At 55.9% G+C, this 19096-nt stretch overlaps 1 protein-coding gene across 4 annotated transcripts in view; it reads left to right on the forward strand.

Annotated features, from left to right (window-relative positions):
- The window catches only part of CHKA (choline kinase alpha), a 58160-nt gene that overhangs the window by 27229 nt on the left and 11835 nt on the right, over window positions 1-19096 (forward strand). For 3 of the 4 annotated variants that reach the window (XR_002341423.1, XM_005660611.3, XM_005660610.3), the window contains exons 3-7: window positions 4944-4997; window positions 12298-12411; window positions 16080-16213; window positions 16568-16672; window positions 17734-17792. Coding sequence is in view for 3 of the 4 variants with exons in the window: in XM_005660611.3 (XP_005660668.1) it covers window positions 4944-4997; window positions 12298-12411; window positions 16080-16213; window positions 16568-16672; window positions 17734-17792 (466 nt within the window). In the remaining variant the exon portion in view is untranslated. The remainder of the gene's footprint in view (window positions 1-4943; window positions 4998-12297; window positions 12412-16079; window positions 16214-16567; window positions 16673-17733; window positions 17793-19096) is intronic. The other variant, XM_005660612.3, reaches the window with a different exon arrangement.

Raw genomic sequence — 19096 nt, forward strand, 5'->3', positions numbered from 1 at the left:
CCTTCTCCTGATAACTAAACAAACCACAGACTACTGGGCCTAATTTTGACAGATGCAAAATGTCTTTGTCTCGCTGGTCTCAAGTGTTTGGGATGTGTAAGCATGAGGCCAGTCCAGATTTCTGGTCCCTGGAACGCCAGTGCGACCTCAGCCCGCCCTCTTGGGAGGGAATGTCACTGTGTTGGGTGGCGTGAGGGGCGTTGGGGTGATGTGCCACTTTAGTTGTATGTGCATGTGTTCTCTGCTGCAGGCTTGCCCATGCGATCGTGCCTGGAGCACTCTGGTTTCCAGGTGACAGACACGATTCACGGTATAGTATGAGTCCTCTGAAGTCGGCGCATTCTCTACAGCTTTAATTTCTTTCTTTTAGTTCTTGGTTTCCAGAAATGTTTTTTAAAAAGAAAGTTGCAATGCTTTTGTTAAGTCGCACCAGCTACAACTTGTGCCTTTGCCTAAAGAGGCACAGTGATGAAGGTTTCAGAATGTCACGTACTGCATACACGACTCTGGGGATTTTCATGTTCTTAAATTTTTTGGTCCAAGACAAATCAGACCCCTTTCTTCTGTTTCCTCAGTAGAAAATGACACTTAGTCATTTTAGAAGTTTATGGGTCTCAACTTGAAAAGTCACTTGAAATATTTAGCTGCTGCTTTCTTCATCATGGCGAGTCTGGAGTCGCTGGAGACTCAGGTTCCTGGAGAGATAGACGCTTTTCCTTGGCTGGATCTCAGATGCCCTAGAAGGAGGGTCTAGCTAACATTCAGATTATTCTCTCTGAATCACTCATCTATTGATCCCAAAGCACTTTCTTTTTCTTCTTTTGGCCTCGGCAGACAGAGTTCCTGGGCCAGGGATCAGACCCGAGCAGCAGCTGGGACCTATGCCGCAGCTTCGGCAAACGCCAGATCCTTCACCCACTGTGTCAGGCCGGGGACCGAACTGCATCTCAGTGCTCCAGGGACGCCGCTGATCGTGTCACGCTACAGCGGGAACTCCCAGAGCACTTTTAAAAGGCTGCAACTGATTTACTCTTTCATTTTATATTGAGCCTTTAAAGGAGACAATCGCTGAATATCCCACTACCACTTTAGCCTGTTTCCTGCCTCACCATCAATGAAGACATGGATTATAATAAACACCTAAGATTCTCTTGAAAACCAGGCCCAAAATAGGAAGAACAGAGCAAGGAAAATGGGAAGGAGCCAGTGGCAGTATTTTTTTTAATCAGTGGGTGTCTTTTTTTGTTCTTTATTTTTGTTGCATCGTTGTATTGTACCATTCACTTATTTATTTAACTGTACAATTCAATGATTTTTAGTATATTCGTAGAGCTGGATGTCTTCTTAAGCATATCATGCATTCTGACTTCTTAGGTCTTGAAGTTTAAGTGTTCTATTTTTGAAAAGTTTTGGAGTTCCTGTCATGGCTCAGTGGACACGAATCTGACCAGCATCCATGAGGATGTAGGTTCGATCCCTGGCCTCGCTCAGTGGCTTAAGGATCCTGCGTTTCCGTGAACTGTGGCATAGGTCGCAGACACGGCTCAGATCCCGCGTGGCTGTGGCTCTGGTGTAGGCCGGCAGCTGCAGGTCTGCTGTGACCCCTAGCCTGGGAACCTCCATGTGCCACAGGTGTGGCCCTGAAAAGCCAAAAAGTAAAAAACAATTAAAAAACCAAAGAAAATAAAAAAGTTTTACCGCGCACAGAGACGTGGAGCACAGGAGTGTAATGAACCCGGGGCGCCCAGAGGCCGTCTTTCTCATGTTGACCCTCCTTCCTTCTCCAGGCTGCTTCTGCGGCAGGTTCCAGACATCCTAGGATTTCTTCCGTAAAGATTTCAGTTCGTCCCTGTGTGAGGTGATTAACAAAACACATGACCACAATAATGTTCACATAACAAAATTGAATCATTAGGAGTTCCCACTGTGGCTCAGTGGATTAAGAACCTGTTGTGGTCTCCATGAGGATGTGGGTTTGATCTCTGGCCTCACTCAGTGGGTTAAGGATCCTGTGTTGCCACAAGAAGTGGGCATAGGCCGCAGACCTAGCTCCTATCTGGCTCCTGTGTGGCTGTGGTGTAGGCCTGCAGCTGAGGCTCCAATTCGACCCCTAGCCCGGGAACTTCCGTATGCCACACGTATGGCCGTAAAAAAGAAAAATAATAATGATTTAAAATTAAGTAACTGGGTTAGTGTTGAAATTCCTAATAAATGTTTAAAAAAAGCTTGATTTTTTTTTTTAACTTATTGAAAGCTAGTTTTTATTACTCTACAAGTTGGTGGTTTCGAAGTCATGTTAAATATTTGTACAGTCCATTTTAATATTGGCTTCAAGTAAATTTGTCTCTGAAATGAAATCCCACAGGTTCCAAGTTATATTTTGCTTCCTTTCCTCCTGGACAGCAAAGTCCTCTGACCTCTTTTTTGGCCATGTGAGTTTCTTGTTGACTTAACCTCTGCAGGAAACCCCGCCTCTCACCTTTTCCTGAATGTTCAGTCGGCTTGGTTTGAGATCTCCCGGTCTTACTGCTCTTACCCACGGGGTTGAGGGAGCTTGAACATTCTGTACTGAGGAAACAGAACCGGGGCCGCCGTGGCAGAAGTCCGCCTTGCCCTCACGACGGTGCTCTTGTGGGATAAGTAGCGAAGCCCCTGGGGCTGGGATGGAGTGGGCAGGGGTGGGGAAATTCGTTATAAAACTTATTTCCACTTGGAAATTTTTTGTAAAATGTATTTGCACCCGATGGTGCTAATACGTTCAGAAGGAACGGCCTTGGGAACGAAGCCAGCGTGACTTGGATGAGGTGACTTGCTTTCGAGAGCACCGTTAGACAAGGGAGAGGGACTTCTGTTGGCTGAATAACCCATCAGCTGTATCTGCCTGAGAAGATACAGTTCAAGCAATAACAGCATAGGAATAACCATTGTCATTTAGGATTTTGTTCAGGTCAAATCCCGTTACAAGAAGTTGCAGTGAGACATCCAAATTCCTTCTTTGTCTTTTCCTACAAAGTATCACTATATAATATATCAGATTATAGGACTTTTTTGGTTCTTAACTCTCTTTGGGGAGAAAAAGCACAAGGACTTAACTATTTGGGGGCATTTCAGCCCCTTTTGGCCTCCTAATCAACATGGTAGCCAGCTCTTCACTCCTGGGAACACGGAGGTGAGTTCGTCCGTAGCTGGTCTCCACCGCCCTGTTGCTCCTTGAGCCAGCCTGCCCTGAGCTCCACGGTGCGGGAGTGTATAATTTAGTCGTGCCGTCTGAAAAGTAGAGTGAGCTCATCGCTTTGGGGGAAGACCAACAATAAATAAATAAATACATAAAAAATAAATGAAAAGCTTCATCAGGAGCTTGTAGGCCACCGAGGAGAGGCCCCAACTAAAGGCCTAAAGTCAGGGTGCCTTCAGGAGCGTAGCTGGGAGTCAAGCAAGGAGGAAAGCTCTCATGGCGCCTAGTTCCTCCTCCCTGGGGTTATCGCGGTGGCTCTCAGGCCATCAGCAAAAGTCTCAAAGTGTTTCTGTGGTATTTTCATTTTTGTAGCTTTCATTGTATCGGGATTTAACCTGTAACATCTTCCATCAGAGAAATGCAGGTTACACAAATGAAAAGGTCGGGTAGCCCCCATTTGTACTCGCTGTACTTTGTACAAAGTGTACTTAACTGTGCGTTAAAGATATTATTGAATAGCTTGTGTACAAGTGCAAGTCTTTTTGCAGACGCTTCACATAAACATGCATATTTATTTTGTTTACTTTCCCATGGAGTCACCCAGAACATGTACTGTTTTCACAGAACATGCGTCAGAATGTCTGTGGAAGGGTAGTTCCGTGTCCTGGATGCGAGCTTTTTGATTGGTGCTAGAGTAGCTGGTGTTGCTTAACGTGGCATTTTCCCCCTGTCCACGCTTTTTTCTACCCTTGGGACAGGCTGTTTTTGATAAAGCTGTGGAATATGGAAAGGTACGTTTTCGTGGGATGTTAAAGAATTTTTGCCTTAAAATTTTTAAAGAGCTTCCTTTATGGACTTCTGTGTCTGACTTAAGCAGATGTAGTTTAATTTTTCTAGGGATGATATTTGAGAATAAAATTTTGACGTGACATGTAAAATTTGACTTGCTTTTCACTATCCCCTGATTAGAGATACCATGACAGTTTTTAAAGCACTTGGGGTGGGGGGTTGCTTTTAAAAGAGAAGCTCGGCCATGAAGAAAGGACGTAGCCAGAGCGGCTTAGGGTGGTTCATGGTCCAGGCGTGTTAGTGGCAGAGTCCTGGTTACCAGTGATGTGCAATTTCATTGAGGAAAGTGATGTAGACGCATCTCTTAATACGTTAACACATGAAATTGGTCGAGGCCGTTATTACATTTGCTGGGTCCTCTTCTTGGTGGAGGAAGAACCCACAGGGAGCTGGGGGCAGCCTGACGAGCAGGTCCGGCCGTGAGTGTGGCGAGGTGCAGGCTCGGCCATGCAGACCCTGCCCGCCCGGGGGGCGTCCCCTCTCCCACCGGGTGCTGCCCACGGCCTGTGCACGCGCCCTGCCCTGCAGGAGGAGAGCCTGCCTGGGGCTGCTGCAGCCCCGAGGGCCCCGCCTGGCTCGATTGGCCTGGCCTGGCGTCCTGAGAAGAGCGCTCTGCATCGACTTTCCTCCAACAATGAAATTGTGAAACGGTTCTCGGGATGGTGGCGAGACACACGGCTGCTTGGCCTCATCAGCACAGCCCCTTTCTTGTAAAGAAACGCAGCGCTTCCTCGGGTGTTGGTGCTCGTGCTGGACACTGGTGGTGCCTTTAGATCGTACCGGTGGCATCAGTGGGCTGAGAACCCTCGTTAAAGACCTGTGATGCTTTGTAAGCCCTGACTGTTGTGATGGTTGCAGAGGTGGTGTCTGCTCAGTGTTCCCCATCTCACCGGAAGTGTTTGCTTTTTCTCATCCATAGAGGTCCTGTAATAAGGAGGGATCCGAACAAGCTCAGAAAGAAAATGAATTTCAAGTAAGTAATTCAGTCCATCCTGCACCCCTCTGAGGTTGAAGCTGGGGTTAGCCGACCCCGCCCCTGGCGCCCCTTCCTGCCCCCGTAGAGCCTGGTGCGTCTGGCCCGGAGGACGGGCTCTTGGGCTGTTGGGAGCCACCTCAGTGAGACCCAGCAAGCGACGGGGCTCCCTGTCCTCCCGGGAGTGCAGGGAGTGGACGTCTGGTGCCTCTAGGGCAGTCTAAACAGTGTTTGGGTTGCCAAGAGACAGCGGCTTGCAGTGACCTTTGTGCATGATAGTCTCGTGTCGCAGTGACCTGGCCTTCCTGCTGCGCCGTGACCGTCACTGCCCACGTGTCCCCTTGGCCGCCCTTCCCCGGGGGCTGGTGGGAGTGATTTTTCCTCTGCAAGGTACCCACGTCCTAAGGGCTTCTTCCTGAACCGTGAGATTGGGGTTTCAGCAGCCCCGCTCTGAAATGCACGGCGTCGGGAGCGCTCGGGGGCCAGAGCGCCTGCTGACCACCTGTCCCCTCGTGGAGGCTCAGTGGTGGGGAGTCTGGAGCGGTGGCCGCCACACGCCAGGCAGCCGAGGCCTCTTCAGACGCAGGCTCACATCTGAGCGGGGAGGGGTGTCGCGCACACACGTATAAACGGAGGCACACACCTAAGTGGAGTGGTTCTACTAACTGTGTAAGCACGCAGCAGATGTTCGAAAGAGGTGAGGTTAAAAAGAGCATGCTGGCGTTTCTCCTCACGTCGTGAGTGTCGCGCCCTGGCCCTGCCCTGGAGCCCGTGCTCTAGAGCCCCCGGAATTTGCTGTCTGCGTGGCCCTGACGGAGCCCTTGGTGGGAAGTGACTGACCAGCCGTCTTCAGCCCCCCCAGGCGGTTCGTGTGCAGCCCTCGGACATCCTGGCGGTTGAAACTGTTGGGACGCCAAATCCGTGACATGCGACGTTCCCCAGGACGGGGATCGAATCTGCCGGGACCGCAGCGGGAGCTCCCCCCTGGTCTTCTTTCTAGGCTCATTCTCCGAATGTCCTCAGTACTCGGTGTCCCCACGATTTGGCCCCAGGCTTTATCCCCACCCTCCACCCCCCACCTGGACCAGACCTTGTCCTAGTGTTTCTCCTGGAGGCCAAGCGCTCGCGGTTGTTCCTCCGGCCCACACTCCTGCTTGGGAGAAAGGCCAGCTGCCACCTGTCTCCTGGGGGGTCTCACCAGGTCCAGGACTCAACCCCCACACCGCCCACCAGCAAGGTCTCACTCTGTCCTCCTTTCCTAACCGGGAAGCCAGGGGTCGTCTCTGACACCCCCACGCCCACACCACAAGTCTGGGGTGGTTTCCTCTGAACCCTGCCTTGGATCGTGTGCTTTCTCTCCACCTGGACTAGCCACCTAGTCTGAGCTGCCACCAGCTCCTCTCCAGGCTCCCGCGTCCACTCTTGTTCCCCACAAACCACTCCCTTCATTGTTGCCAGAGCCATGCTCCCCTGGCCGTGCCAGCCCCCAGTCCTTTGGTGGTGGTCCCTCTGCCTGGGCCCAAGTTAGGTGGGCTCTGTCCTGCTGGATCCCCAGGGCCTGACCCTGCGGAGGCCCCAGCCTCATCTCCCACCATCCTCCCGTTCTTTGCGCTCCAGCCATGCTGCCCTAAACTGTGGGGTTCCGTTCCTGCCCCAGGGCCTTTGCACATGCTGCTGCTGCTTCTGGCTGCAGTGCTGCCTTCTTCACCCAGTTCCCACCCCCCACTCCTACTTAGAACTGCCGTCTCAGCTGGGAGGTTCCTGCCGCAGGGAGTCCCGTCCTGCCCTTTGAGCTGGCTTTGCTCTTCAACTCCCTGCCCCTGGCACCCTCTCCTCTTCTCTGCCCACTCCATGGCTGTCAGTTTTCAGCATTACGTGCTCAGAGTCTGCTGGTCATGGGAGAGTCTTAACTCAGGCGGAGACCTGGCTGCCTCCTGCTGTTCCCCTCCGGCTCTGATGCCTGGAGTAAAGTGGGTGCGGGGTAGGGTCACTGCAGGTGGCTGCTGCTCTGGGATGGCCTGCCCCTTGGTGCTGGGACACACACTCCACGTCCCTTCCTCTCGTGGGTCCAAGACGCCCTCGCCTCAGGTGACATGTGGGTGGCCGCCGGCTGGGGTCCAGCAGTCATAGGCGCTGTCGTCTTGTTTGGGATCCTTTTGGGTCAGAGCGGGGAAGGGGGTTGTCTTCTCTGAGCCTCTTTGAGTGGCTGGTCTCTGTCCCCTCTGGAGGCCTGTGTCCCAGGGCCCCCCTCCCCACAGCCCCCCGGGGGAGATTCTCTCCATCACCCCGGTGCTTCAGGGCCACTGGCGGGTTTGGGGTCTTCCTGCTCCTTCCTCGGTCCTGCTTCCAAACCAGTTCCCCTCTGTTGAAAGGCCCAGTTCCAGCCCCTCACCCCTCCTGGGAGCCCCTGGTTTTGGGTGGGTTCCGAATCTGGCTCACTCCTTGAACGCGGCCGCCTCCTGCCCTCTCTGGGCCTGGGCCCCTGCAGCCCGGCCTCCCAGCCCAGGCCTGGCTCTGCTTCCCTCTGTGGTGCCGAGGGCCTGCGCTCCCCGCGGGGCTCGCCTCCCGGCTTCCCTCCTCTGACTCCCTCCCCACCCTAGATGTGGATGGAACCTCTTTCTTTTTTTTTTTTTTTTTTTTTTAATATTCTGAGGCTTTTATTTAAATTGAAGCGTAGTTGGTTTGCACTGGTGTGTTGCTTTCTGCTGCACAGCATCGTGATTCAGTTACATGTATAGATAACGTTCTTTTTTTAAAAAAAAAAATACATTCTTTTTTGTTATGGTTTGGAGCCTCATTCTTTGGTGGCTGCTGTTTTCTCGTCCCTTGTCCTTCCGCTGCCTGGCCCTCCCCTCATGCTCCAGACTCCAGCTCTTCTCCCTCCCTGGGTGGGTCACTTTCCTCCCTGCCGGCCTCCCCCTTGTTGGCAAGGCTGCCTGAGCACACAGGCTGCGTCCTCACTTGCCAGTCTCTCTTTTTGGAAAAAAGTTTGGAAATACCGGTCAGTACAAGAATAATGTATTACGCACCTTTATTCCCGCCACACAGAATGAGTAACTTATTTTGTCATATTGCTTGCTTTCAGTCTTTTTAGCATGCATTTATTTGTTTTTAACTTTTTTTTGGAAACTAATTATAGACTTAGAGGAAAATTGCCAAAATAGTACAGGCGGTTCCTGTGCACCAGCTTCCCTGGGGGCTGACATATTCCACAGCCGAAGGACGGGGATTGGACCTGGGAGACCAGCTCTGGGGCAGGTGCACCCCACGAGTGTGGATCCCTCACGGTCTCTGCGAGGGGGCGGGCCCTTTCTCCCGTCCCGACCAGGGTTTAGCCAGGACCCAGCATCGCATCGGTGGTGTTTCTCCTTAGCCTTTATCCGTCTGTGCTTTCCCTGTCTCGGTGCTTGTGACCAGCCCTGGGCAGCCGTTTGGTCCAACGTCCTCAGAGTCCAGGCTGGCTCATCTTTTCTCATGATTGGAATGAGGTTATGCGTTTTTGGCAAGAGAAATGCAGTTATGTCCTCCTAAGAAGTTCGTAATCTCGGCGTTCCTGTCGTGGCGCAGGGGTTAACGAATCCGACTAGGAACCATGAGGTTGCGGGTTCGATCCCTGGCCTCGCTCAGAGGGTTAAGGATCTGGCGTTGCCGTGAGCTGTGGCATAAGTTGCAGACGCGGCTCGGATCCTGAGTGGCTGTGGCTGTGGTGTAGGCCAGCAGCTGTAGCTCCGATTCAGCCCCTAGCCTGGGAACCTCCATGTGCTGCGGGTGTGGCCCTAAAAAGCAAAAAAACCAAAAACCACACAGATGAAGTGAAAAGTCAGTCTAACGCCTTCACACACCTCCCGCTCCCAGTCCCCTCCCCCTCTTCTGCTCGCTCTGCACTGGCCCCAGTCTGACACCTGTCCCCACTGCTCCCTCAGCCATCCTTGGTTTTGTCACCCCTGACTTCTGTGTTGCTAAATCCAGCGGCCACTTTCCTTCGACCCCTGTTCGTCGTCTCTGCAGCCCCTGACACAGGACACGCTCTCCTGCCCTGAGGGCAGGTGTCCTCACCTCCCCTGCCCCTCCTGCTGCCCCCTGGGCATTAGGTGCTTGTGGATGAGGTGTAAACCTCCGTTGGAGCATCAGATGTCAGCTTTTTGTTGCTTTTTAAAATGAAATAGAGTAGAAAACATTAGACTGCCTTGCACAGTTGTGAGCATGTTAGGTTTTGGGGGTGTGGGGGTGTGGGGGGGTGCCCAGGACGTGTGTTTCTTGCTGCAGGCTATAAGTGCTGGGACCTCTCGGGCTCCACGCTGCTTCCTCCCCTTCGGCCAGTTCGTTGGGCCATGCACTGAGGGCCATGCACTGAGGACTTGGTGTCCAGCTCAGACCTCCTGGGAAGCCCAGGCCCCCAGCAGCCCCACTGGCCTCTCCAGGCTAGTTGGTCCTCTTCCTTGACTGCTCTGCTCTGCACATCGGCGCCCCTAGGCCTTGCTCTGCACCCCTCAGGGCCGGTGTTTCTGCTTGCAGGTGGCCGCCCAGTCATGGAGCCCTTTGCCCCCCCACCCCCGCAGGTGCCCCCACCTGCCCATAGCCCTGTTCTGTTCCGGCTGCTTCTCTCCCTGAAACGTGGGTGCCACGCAGGCAGCGGCTGGGTGTGTCTTATCGTTTCCCTGTGGCTCACACGCTGCTGGGCCCAGAGCACACGTCTGGTGACTGTCTGGGACGTGGGTTATGCGTGGATGCTTCTGAAGCTGACGGAAAAGCTTCGGGTTGAGGTTGCTCTTCTCCCCTGAGAAAGCGGGGCGGGCTGAGGCTGGATGGCCAGGCCCGGGCCCCTGCCTCCTGCCCCAGGCTCGCTTTCCTTGGCGCAGAGACCTCTGGCCCCTGCTGTCCTTCGTGACCTCCCCGTCTCTCTCGCGTGTCACTGGCATCCTCTGTCATTTTCTTCCTCTCCGAATTCTTCGCTCTGCTCACCAGCCCCCCCGAACTGTCACATCCCCAAGGAGCACAGGTGCTTCTTGCTCGCCGTGCTCAGAGCACTGCTGCAGGGCAGGACCAAGTCAAGTCTCTGCCCCTCTCGCCGCCCTCCTGGCGGCGGTCTGACCTAGCGCCCGGGGTTGGGGACAGCGCGGGGGCAATCAGGGTTCAGCACTGAGTGGACCCTGAAGTCACACAGAGGGCTTTGGGGCTGCGTGTAAAACAGACACTCCCAACTTACGGGGCTGTTGGGGATCAGGTACACGCGTGTGTCTTACATGGCGCCAGCCCCGAGCCCTTCAGCTTAGTCACTGCGTGGAAATAAGTTGAAAGACCAGGAGTTCTCTTGTGGCACAGTGGGTTAAGGGTCCAGTGTTGTCCACTGCAGCAGCTTGGATTGCTGCTGTGGCGCAGGTTCGATCCCTGACCTGGGAATGTCCACACGCTGTGGGTGCTGCCCCAAAAAGGGTCAAAAAACCAAATTTAAATTCCAACAAAATCCTGCCCACCTGGGACAGAGGGAGTCCTGAACCTGCTCTTCGGGCACGGTCGGGGGTGGCCTGGAAATTTGAGGTGGGAGGCTCTATCCAGGGCAAGGGCTGCCAAGGGCCCTGGCGTGGGCCCGAGCCCAGCGCCCTCTTGTCCACGGTGCCAGCCTCCGCTCGCTCGTGTGGGCGGCAGCAGAGTTTGAGAGACGCTTTTCAGAGCTTCGGGTTCACTCCCCGGGGTGTCTCTGAGGCTGGACCTGAGGTAAATGGGGCCAGCCCTGACCCTGCCTCCAGCACAGGTTTGCTGTGAGGTCAGGTGAGAGGGTGGAAACATCTCGCCAGCTCAGTAGAGCTGTTAGGGGTTTGCTGTCATTCTCCAAGGGTTTAAGACATAAAACCCGTCTGATGGCAAATCCTCCTCTAAAACCCGTCAGCGCGATAGATTGATGCTGTGTCTGGATGGTTATTATCTTGGTCTGTTCAGGCTGCCAGAAGAATCTCCCCGGGGGCGGGGTGCAGCCAACAGACACTTCCGCACAGCTCTGGAGGCTGGAGGTCCAGGGTCAGGTGCCCACACGCCCGGGGCTCGGGGACGGCCCCTCTTGGCCTGCAGGTGCCACCGTCCCATGGTGCCCTCGCACGGCAGAGAGAGGGGGCGAGCGCGCGCACCTGGGCTTGGTCCCTGGCATCGTGGGTACAAAACCGCGAGCTAGGGGGTAGCGGTCGAGCCCCACGCAGTGGTGCCGGTCAGCTGGTAGCAGCGGGGATTACACAGCACGGTGGCTGGTTACCGGCACACCCTTTCTCCCCCCAGATGTAGCAGTGACTGAACGTTTTTTAATGTGGCCCCATATCCTTTGGAAGTGGCTTTTCATTTTTCTTTTCTGTTTTCTTCTCATGGGCTTTAGAATCTTGTCCCTCGCCGCCTAATGCGTCTGTCCTCTTGAGCCTCCCAGTCTGTTTTTGGTCCCAGGAGTGGGTTTCAAGTGCCCTGTTTTGCTTTGAACAGTGCTTCTCTGAGATCCCGTCCCCCACAGCACCCCCCCCCCAACAAGGGGTGAACGAGAATCACTTGAAAGCGTCGCCAGACCGTCCCCGCTGCCCTTCTGACTCGTCAGCAGCTCCAGCTGTAGGAGCTCGGGGGGCAGGACCCCTCCCCGTTCCTCCACCCCAGCAGGTGGAGACCTTTAAGCTCTAACTGGCTACTTCAGGGAAGAGGATGAGGGCGTAGATTTGAACTGAGTCGAAAAGATGGGTTTTGAGCAGAATGATCCGGATCCCACAGTAGCCAGAGAGGGAGGGAGGGAGGGCACCTTGAGTGCTCTGTGCAGGGTGCACGTTGGAACGAAACCCCGGCCCCAGGTCTGAATCGCTGACCCCTGTGCGCAGTGGCCCCCAGACCAGTTTCATAGCCGAGGGCGCTTTTTTGGCCCGTTTGCTTTCACTGGGCACTGTTGACCGAAGTTGACCGAAAAGCAGCTGAGCCGCCATCGGCATGGATGGAATTGTTGTGGCCTTTGATGAGACGGCAGGGGTGAGGCTTATGTAAGTTTTAAAATAAATGGAAGCCATCAAATATTGATACTGTTCTATTTTTGGAACCAGTAACCTAAATTCCTCTTGAATTTAAAATCTCATCAATAGAGGGTGATGCTTGCCAGCATGGATCCTGCAAGTTACAAATCTGTTTCTTCGTGTTTGAAGTGGGGACGACGGTGACGGTGACAGTGACAATGCCTGTCTTAGCATTGCCGGGGCAGTGGAGGAGGCAGCCCGCGCGGGAGGGCTTTGGCGCCTGGCACAGGGCCACGCTCGGTAAACGTCTGGTGTGCTGCGGTCTGTTTCAGGGCGCCGAGGCCATGGTTCTGGAGAGCGTCATGTTCGCCATCCTCGCGGAGAGGTCGCTGGGGCCGAAGCTCTTCGGCATCTTCCCCCAAGGCCGCCTGGAGCAGTTCATCCCGGTAAGACGCGGGGGAGGCCGCTCGGGTGACGGGCGCCGCAGGAGGGGGTGGAGTCCTTGTCTCGTCCCCGACGAGCCCGAGGTGCTTTGGTCCAAAGCAGTAAATGTGACTTGTGTTACCACAGAAATAAAGAAAAGCACAGGTTCTGTTGAATTTGTATCAGCACCTCCGTCTTTCCTGCAAGGATATATTCACCCGCATCAAAAGCACACGCCTCCCCTTGTTTGACCGAGCTTGGCATTCACTGCAGTTCTTACAGATGGGAGGTGTGTGGTGCCCTGCGTGGCCAGGAGACGGTGAGCATTTTTGAGCAGTAAAGTCTGTTTTAATTAAGGTGGGCACGCTGTTGTTTTAGACGTAATGCTATGGCCACTCGATAAGCTGCAGCACAGAGTAGACAACCTTTGTGTGTGCTGGGAAGCCAAAAACAACGACGTGTTTTCACGGTGGCCTGGGCCGGACCCAGACCCTCGCCGGGCCTGCTTGCGAACCTGACACCGCCTCCTGCCCTGAAACCTCCTCTCACCCCTTCCTCTCAGCTCCTGCCTTCGTTACAGCCCCAGCGCTCTGCCGAGTCTCTGGTCTTTGACTTTTGGGGGCCATGGCTGTTCTGTCCCTTGTCTCACGGTCCCCCCCGACTTTAAAGGCTCCCCTGCTCCCGTGTGCCCATCAGGCTCCTCCCAGATGCCAAGGCCCCCACCCCCTCTTTCCAGGAGTCACGCTGCCTTCCCTTCCTGTGGGGCCTTGTTTGCAGTTCTATGTGCATAGCCCCCGCCCAGCAGCCCCTCTAAAGAGCTCCTTGTGGGACCCCTCTGGGCCTGGTGACCCCCTCCTCTGAGTGGAGGCGTTGAGCCTTGCTGGCCTATGTTTCCGGAAGGGCTCCCCCGCTGACCCCGGGAGCTCCTTGTGGACCAGGGGCTGCTGCCTCATGGGGTGTCTTGGCCACAAGAGGCCTCAGTGTGCAGGGCCACCCCGTGCCGCAGTGCAGGTGGTGTGGAGCTCAAGGACAGCTGGCTGGCGGGTGCTCCGCTTGTCAGGCCTGCCTCCAGCCAGGGCCGGGGGAGGGGTGCCCTCGCCTCGTTCACATGCAGCACCATGTGTGCCAGCTGCCAGCCTGGGGGTGTTTAAACGAATGCGCATTACCTTCCTGTGCTAGAGGGTACTTCCGTCTCCTCCCTGACACCTGGCTGTAGTTTTATTTATAATTTGCCCACTGAAGACAGTAATATCAGCAAGTTCCCACTGTGGCTTGTCTCTGTGGCGTTGTCTGATCCCCAGCCTGGTGCGGTGGTTAAGGATCCGGCGTTGCCATGGCTGTGACTCGGCCGCAGATGCGGCTTGGATGCGGCCCTTGGCCTACTGCTGGAGTGGCTGGAAAGAGGCGGGGGAGAGACAGCTCTCTCTAGCTTGAGACGCAATGAGATAGTAAAGCATTAGAAGGAATTCTTGAAATACAAAACGCTTTATGTGGTTGAAAGGGGCAGCACGGCTCCATCTTGAAGACACAGTCAAACCTAATGGCGGAAGACTGCCGGGGCTTCATACCAGCGTTTTCTCTCTTTTCTTTTTGTGGCCGCACCCACAGCATGTGGAAGTTCCTGGGCCAGGGACTGAATCTGAGCCACAGCTGTGGCAGTGCTGGATCCTTAACCCGCTGTGCCTGGCCGGGGACGGAGCCCCCACCTCAGCAGCGACCTGAGACGCTGCAGTCGGATCTTTAGGCCACTGTGCCGCAGCAGGAGCTTCCAACATCATACCATTTCTAGACAGCCAAGGAAAAACGCACATTACGGATTGTTTAATAAATAAAGGCACATGTGGTAAAACTTGTCTTTTTAGAGAAGGCAGGGGACCCGCGAAGACAGCTGCGAATAACGGGAGTGTCTCAAGGAGAAACGAAGCTGGCATCAGGACACGCAGGTTGTCGGTCTGTGGAATCGATACTGTTCTGGTTTTAAACTCAGAACTCTGGTTCTGTACTGACATTTACCACATAGTAAGGATTTTTTAAAAGTTCTTTCCAAGTACTAGGTTGAACCATATGAAACTGCCAGCGTTCACCTGTTTTTGCCCCCCAGAAATGGCGATTTTGGAGTTCCTGTCCTGGTGCAGCAGAAACGAATCCAAGTAGGAACCATGAGGTTGCGGGTTCGATCCCTGGCCTCGCTCAGTGGGTTAAGGATCCGGCGTTGCCGTGAGCTGTGGTGTAGGATCCCAGAGACGCAACTCGGATCCTACGCTGCTGTGGCTGTGGCGTAGGCTGGCATCTTTAGCTCCAACTGGACCCCTAGCTTGGGTACCTCCACATGCCGCAGGTGCAGCCCTAAAAAGCAAAAAAGCAAAAAAAAAAAAAAAAGTGATTTCCTTTGGCTCAGCCTGGTACCATATGTTCTTTCCAGGTTTATGCTTCACCTCTGCATGGGATGGGCTGAATTCCAGGGTCCCGTGTGAGCGTGTCCCTCAGCGGGCACGGGGAGCAGAGTGGTGTCTCATGGCTCTTTTGCAGGAACAGGAACTTGGATGCCAGGGTGTGTTCGCCTTTGAGCATCTTAGCTTTACATTTTCCACGTCGCCCAACTGGTTGTGGCATTTTTTCCAGTGCCAAGTGAAAGCTGTGTGAGCTGCCTTGAGTCCTCCATGTCCCACTGCTAGGTGCCAAGTTCCCCGTCCTCGCTGAGACGCGCTCACTGGATACCTGGCAGGGTCCAGGGCTGAGCCTTATGCTTCCAGGGAGCTCTTAGCTTTAGTCACAAGGCCCCTGCCGTTTGTCAAGACTCCCCTGGCTGGGTGCAAGCCTGGGGCCTTCTGCGGCGTCTACTCTAGTTCCAAGCGCCCTGTCAAGGACTCAAGGTCAAGGACTCAAGGTCATGGTTTCTGTTGTTCAGAATACGGGAAACGCGCAGAGGTATGCGCGTGCCTTGGCCACGTAGGTTTAGAATGAGTGTGCAAGGCAGCCTTTGAGCTGTGGTTTCTCTAGCCTGGGGACACTCACTCCTGACCTCTCTGCTATACCTGTGGGTTTTCAGGAAAATAGGTCTTTGGGTTTCCGTGGGGATGTGGCCATTTGGAAGAGATAATAGGAGCACCCGCGGGGAGCTGAAAGGACAGTCGGGCCAGGTGCGGCCTCAGCTGCGTTCCGGGAGCCGGAGGAGGCCGGCCCGGTGCCCATCCGCTCCAGCCTTGCCTTCAGCTCTGCTGCGCCCGGGCTGGGTGCTGGGGCCGCCCCGAGGGTGGGTGGGAGAGGCGAGCAAGTGGCCTGGGCACCTTGGAAGCCCGCTCTGCACGTCACCCCTGTCCAGGGGGAGTGGCCAGCTGGTCGGTGAGCTGGACGCAGGTCACATTGGAAGCTCTGACCACCCGGCACTTTGAGCCTGGGGCACCGGCCCCCTTTGGGTGTGGGCAGCGTGATCCGAGGGCAGAACCACGGATGGTGGGATCATACGTGAGCAAGACCTTCCACAGGCAAAGGGTGCCAGCGACGTGGGCTTTGAGGAGGCCTGTCCCTCCCTGGGGAGGGCTGTCCCCGGGCACGGTGCCCACTGTGAAGGGATTTTGTGTGCAGACGAGACGTAGATGCCCTGCAGAGACACTTCTGACTCTGGGTTGTGTGCTCTCACTTCGAGGTTCTCTGGAGAAATGGCATTTTCTGACTCCCCTTTTTATTCCAGAGCCGGCGGCTAGAAACCGAGGAGCTGAGTCTGCCGGATATTTCTGCAGAAATAGCCGAGAAAATGGCACGGTTTCATGGCATGAAGATGCCGTTCAATAAGGAACCAAAGTGGCTTTTTGGAACAATGGAAAAGTAAGTGGTCCTGTCACGGCTCTGCCGTGTCCCCGCGGCTCCCGGGCTCCCGAGCTGCTCTCGCCAGCTGCCAGGCCGCCTGCCCCTGGCCTCGGTGCTGGGCCGGCCATCAGCGGGTACGTCTCAGGAGGACACCCTTCCTGCGTGGGAAAGTGACTCCCTGAAGCCGGAGAGGAGACGGCGGCCGCAGGGCGGGTTGGCCGGGTGGGGGGCGGGGGTGGGGGGGATGCTGAGCCCGGCCCCTCCCTCCCTCCCCACCCCGTCCGGGCGGGAGGCCTGCGGGTTGCACGAGAGCCCCCAGAACAAGCCGCGGGGAACCAATCGCCGATCCTTTGCATCTGCCTTTTTCGCAAGGTACCTGAACCAAGTACTGAGGATTAAGTTTCCCGGGGAGTCCAAAGCCAAGCCGCTCCGCAGGTTCCTCAGTTACAATCTGCCATTGGAGCTGGAACGCCTGCGGTGAGTGCTCTGCTCCATGTCCTGACTCAGTGGGGACATCCGTCCCGAAACGCACGTCTGGTCCACGTCACCACGCCTGCCGCTCCCGAACTTGCGACGCTCTGCCGCAGGCCTGGGGTTTTACGTTGGTTTGGGGGGCGAGTTTGAACAGATGGATTCTGGCGTCTGGCTTACCGTTTAGCAGGAACGGCGTCGCCGCTCCTGTGGCCACCCATGACGGCCTCACGGAGGAGGTGCGCTTCCGGGGGGACCAGTGACTGGGGCGGTAGGTTTGGGTTTTTGGAAGCAAAAACCGGGAACCGCGGGGCAGGCTGGGGAGCGTGAGCGGATGCGGGGCTCGGTGGGGCCCAGGCGCGGGGTGGAGTAGGAAGCTGGGCTGCGGTTTCTGGGTAGAGGCCCCAGCGATGTCTGCACGGGGCGTGGCGGCAGGCTTCTCGAATTCAGAGTTCATCCATCGCCCGGGTGTTGCTGTCTCCAGCTCGAATCACTGGCGTCGTTGAGCGTCTGCTGTGCCGGCTTCGGGATGGCGCTGAGGAGGTGTGGCCAAGATATTCCTCAAGGAGGGTCTCTTGTTAGGAGGGAGAGAACAAGCAAAAAAACATCAAGCTGGGAGGAGAGCTATGAAAAAAAAAAGGAAAAAAAGGAGGTCCCATCATGGCTCAGCAGTAACGAACCCAGCGAGCATCCATGAGGGTGCGGGTTCGATCCCTGGCCTTGCTCAGTGGGTTAAGGATCTGGTGTTGCCGTGAGCTGTGGTGTAGGTTGCAGATGTGGCTCGGATCCTGCGTGACTGTGGCTGTGGTGTAGGCTGGCAGCTGTAGCTCCGATTGGACACCTAGCCTGGGAACCTCCGTAGGCTGCAGGTGCGGCCCTAAAAACAAACACACACAAAAAAAAGCTCTGAAGGAAACCGGAGGTCAAAACAGACCGACCCGGAGGGCTCTGCCTGGGGTCCGAGGTCAGATGCACCCAGGAGGCCCCGGCGGGGGGAGCATGCAGAGGTCCTGCCTCGGGAGGAGGCGGGAAGGTCTGGCGAGTAACAAACAGCCTTCCTTTTCCAGGTCGTTACTTGAATCCACTCCATCGCCAGTCGTGTTTTGTCACAACGACTGTCAGGAAGGTAAGGATTGCTGCCCGTCACGCGGACCCTGGGGCTTGTGTGTCGGCTGGGAGGCTGCCTCCCCTCCCGTGTGTGTGGTGAACGCCACGTGCCCGTGAGGACGGGGCGGGACGGTGGCCCTGAGGCACCGCCGCGCTGGAAGCGTCGCAGGGCTGTGGGAAAGGACGAGGTCGAGTTTCACGCAGAACCACAGAAACGCCTCCAGGACACGTTCCGAGGAAGAAGTTTAGGGAAGTGTAGGTTAGCACCCCGTTTCTGAAAGAGAAAATACCTGAGAATATTCGCTAAACCAGGGGCTGGGATAAAGGCAGCCACGCCTTTGTTCAGTGTTTCACGTGTGAGCGTGTCCGTCGGAAACAGCGCCAAGGAGCGAGTTGGGTGCTCGCTTCAGCCGCACGTCCGCGAAAACGGATGCAGAGAAACAGCGTGGGCCCTGTCCAAGGAAGACACGCGAATTCGTGTAGCGTGGTCATGTTTTTAAGTCTGGATGTGTTTAAAAATAAAAATCCCCCCTCCGCCCACGCCGATGCTGTGTGGCGCCGGCTGTGCCTTGTTCTTGCCCGCCCGGCACGGCTGGCTAAGGGCCGCCCTCAGCCCGTTCCAGGCTCTGCAGGTGGTTTTTTCTTTGAGGACAGGCTTGTCATCAACAAGATGTTAAGTTTGAGCCAAAATACCTTTTCCTACTTGACTGACCATCGCTGGGCAGGTCAGGCCAGGCAGGGTGCAGCCAGGTCAGTCGGAGCCTCGTGTGTTTGCAGGTGACGGTGACCTGTGACCGAGATGTGGCGCCTTGGGTGGAGCGGGGGCGGGGGGGGGGTGGTCTCTGAACCTGCACCTGCAGAGCCAGCCTGGTGGCCAGCGCACTCAGCATCTACCCTTCAGGGACACACGTCGTAGGAACGCTGCTGGTGGGCTCCTCCTTGGGGAGAACCAGCCGAGGGCAAAGCAGTGGGGGGCCGGGGGTGGTGCTCGGAGCCTGTGGTAGCAGAGGACCCAGGACACAGCTGCCCAGCCGCCTCGGGGTGCCGGGGCCAGAGGGCTCCAAGCACCGGACAGGCCTTTGCCTTCCTGCCCCGTGTGAGGAAGGGGGAGCACAGCCCAGACGGCTGGCGTCCTGCTCTCGTTCCCCGCAGCCCAGGGCCTCCTGCTCTTGGGCTGCTGGGAACAGGGGCCTCGGGCCTGGCCGCCTGGGGTAGCGCGGCTCCTGCGCCCTGTCCCCTGCGCCCGCGTTCCGTGACGCGGGGCCATGTAGTCGGGATCCCCGAGAGGGTCAGAACCACCCTCGGCCCTGTGCTCTGAGGACC

The sequence above is a fragment of the Sus scrofa genome, chromosome 2 (assembly GCF_000003025.6).
Source record: "Sus scrofa isolate TJ Tabasco breed Duroc chromosome 2, Sscrofa11.1, whole genome shotgun sequence".
Taxonomy (NCBI): domain Eukaryota; kingdom Metazoa; phylum Chordata; class Mammalia; order Artiodactyla; family Suidae; genus Sus; species Sus scrofa.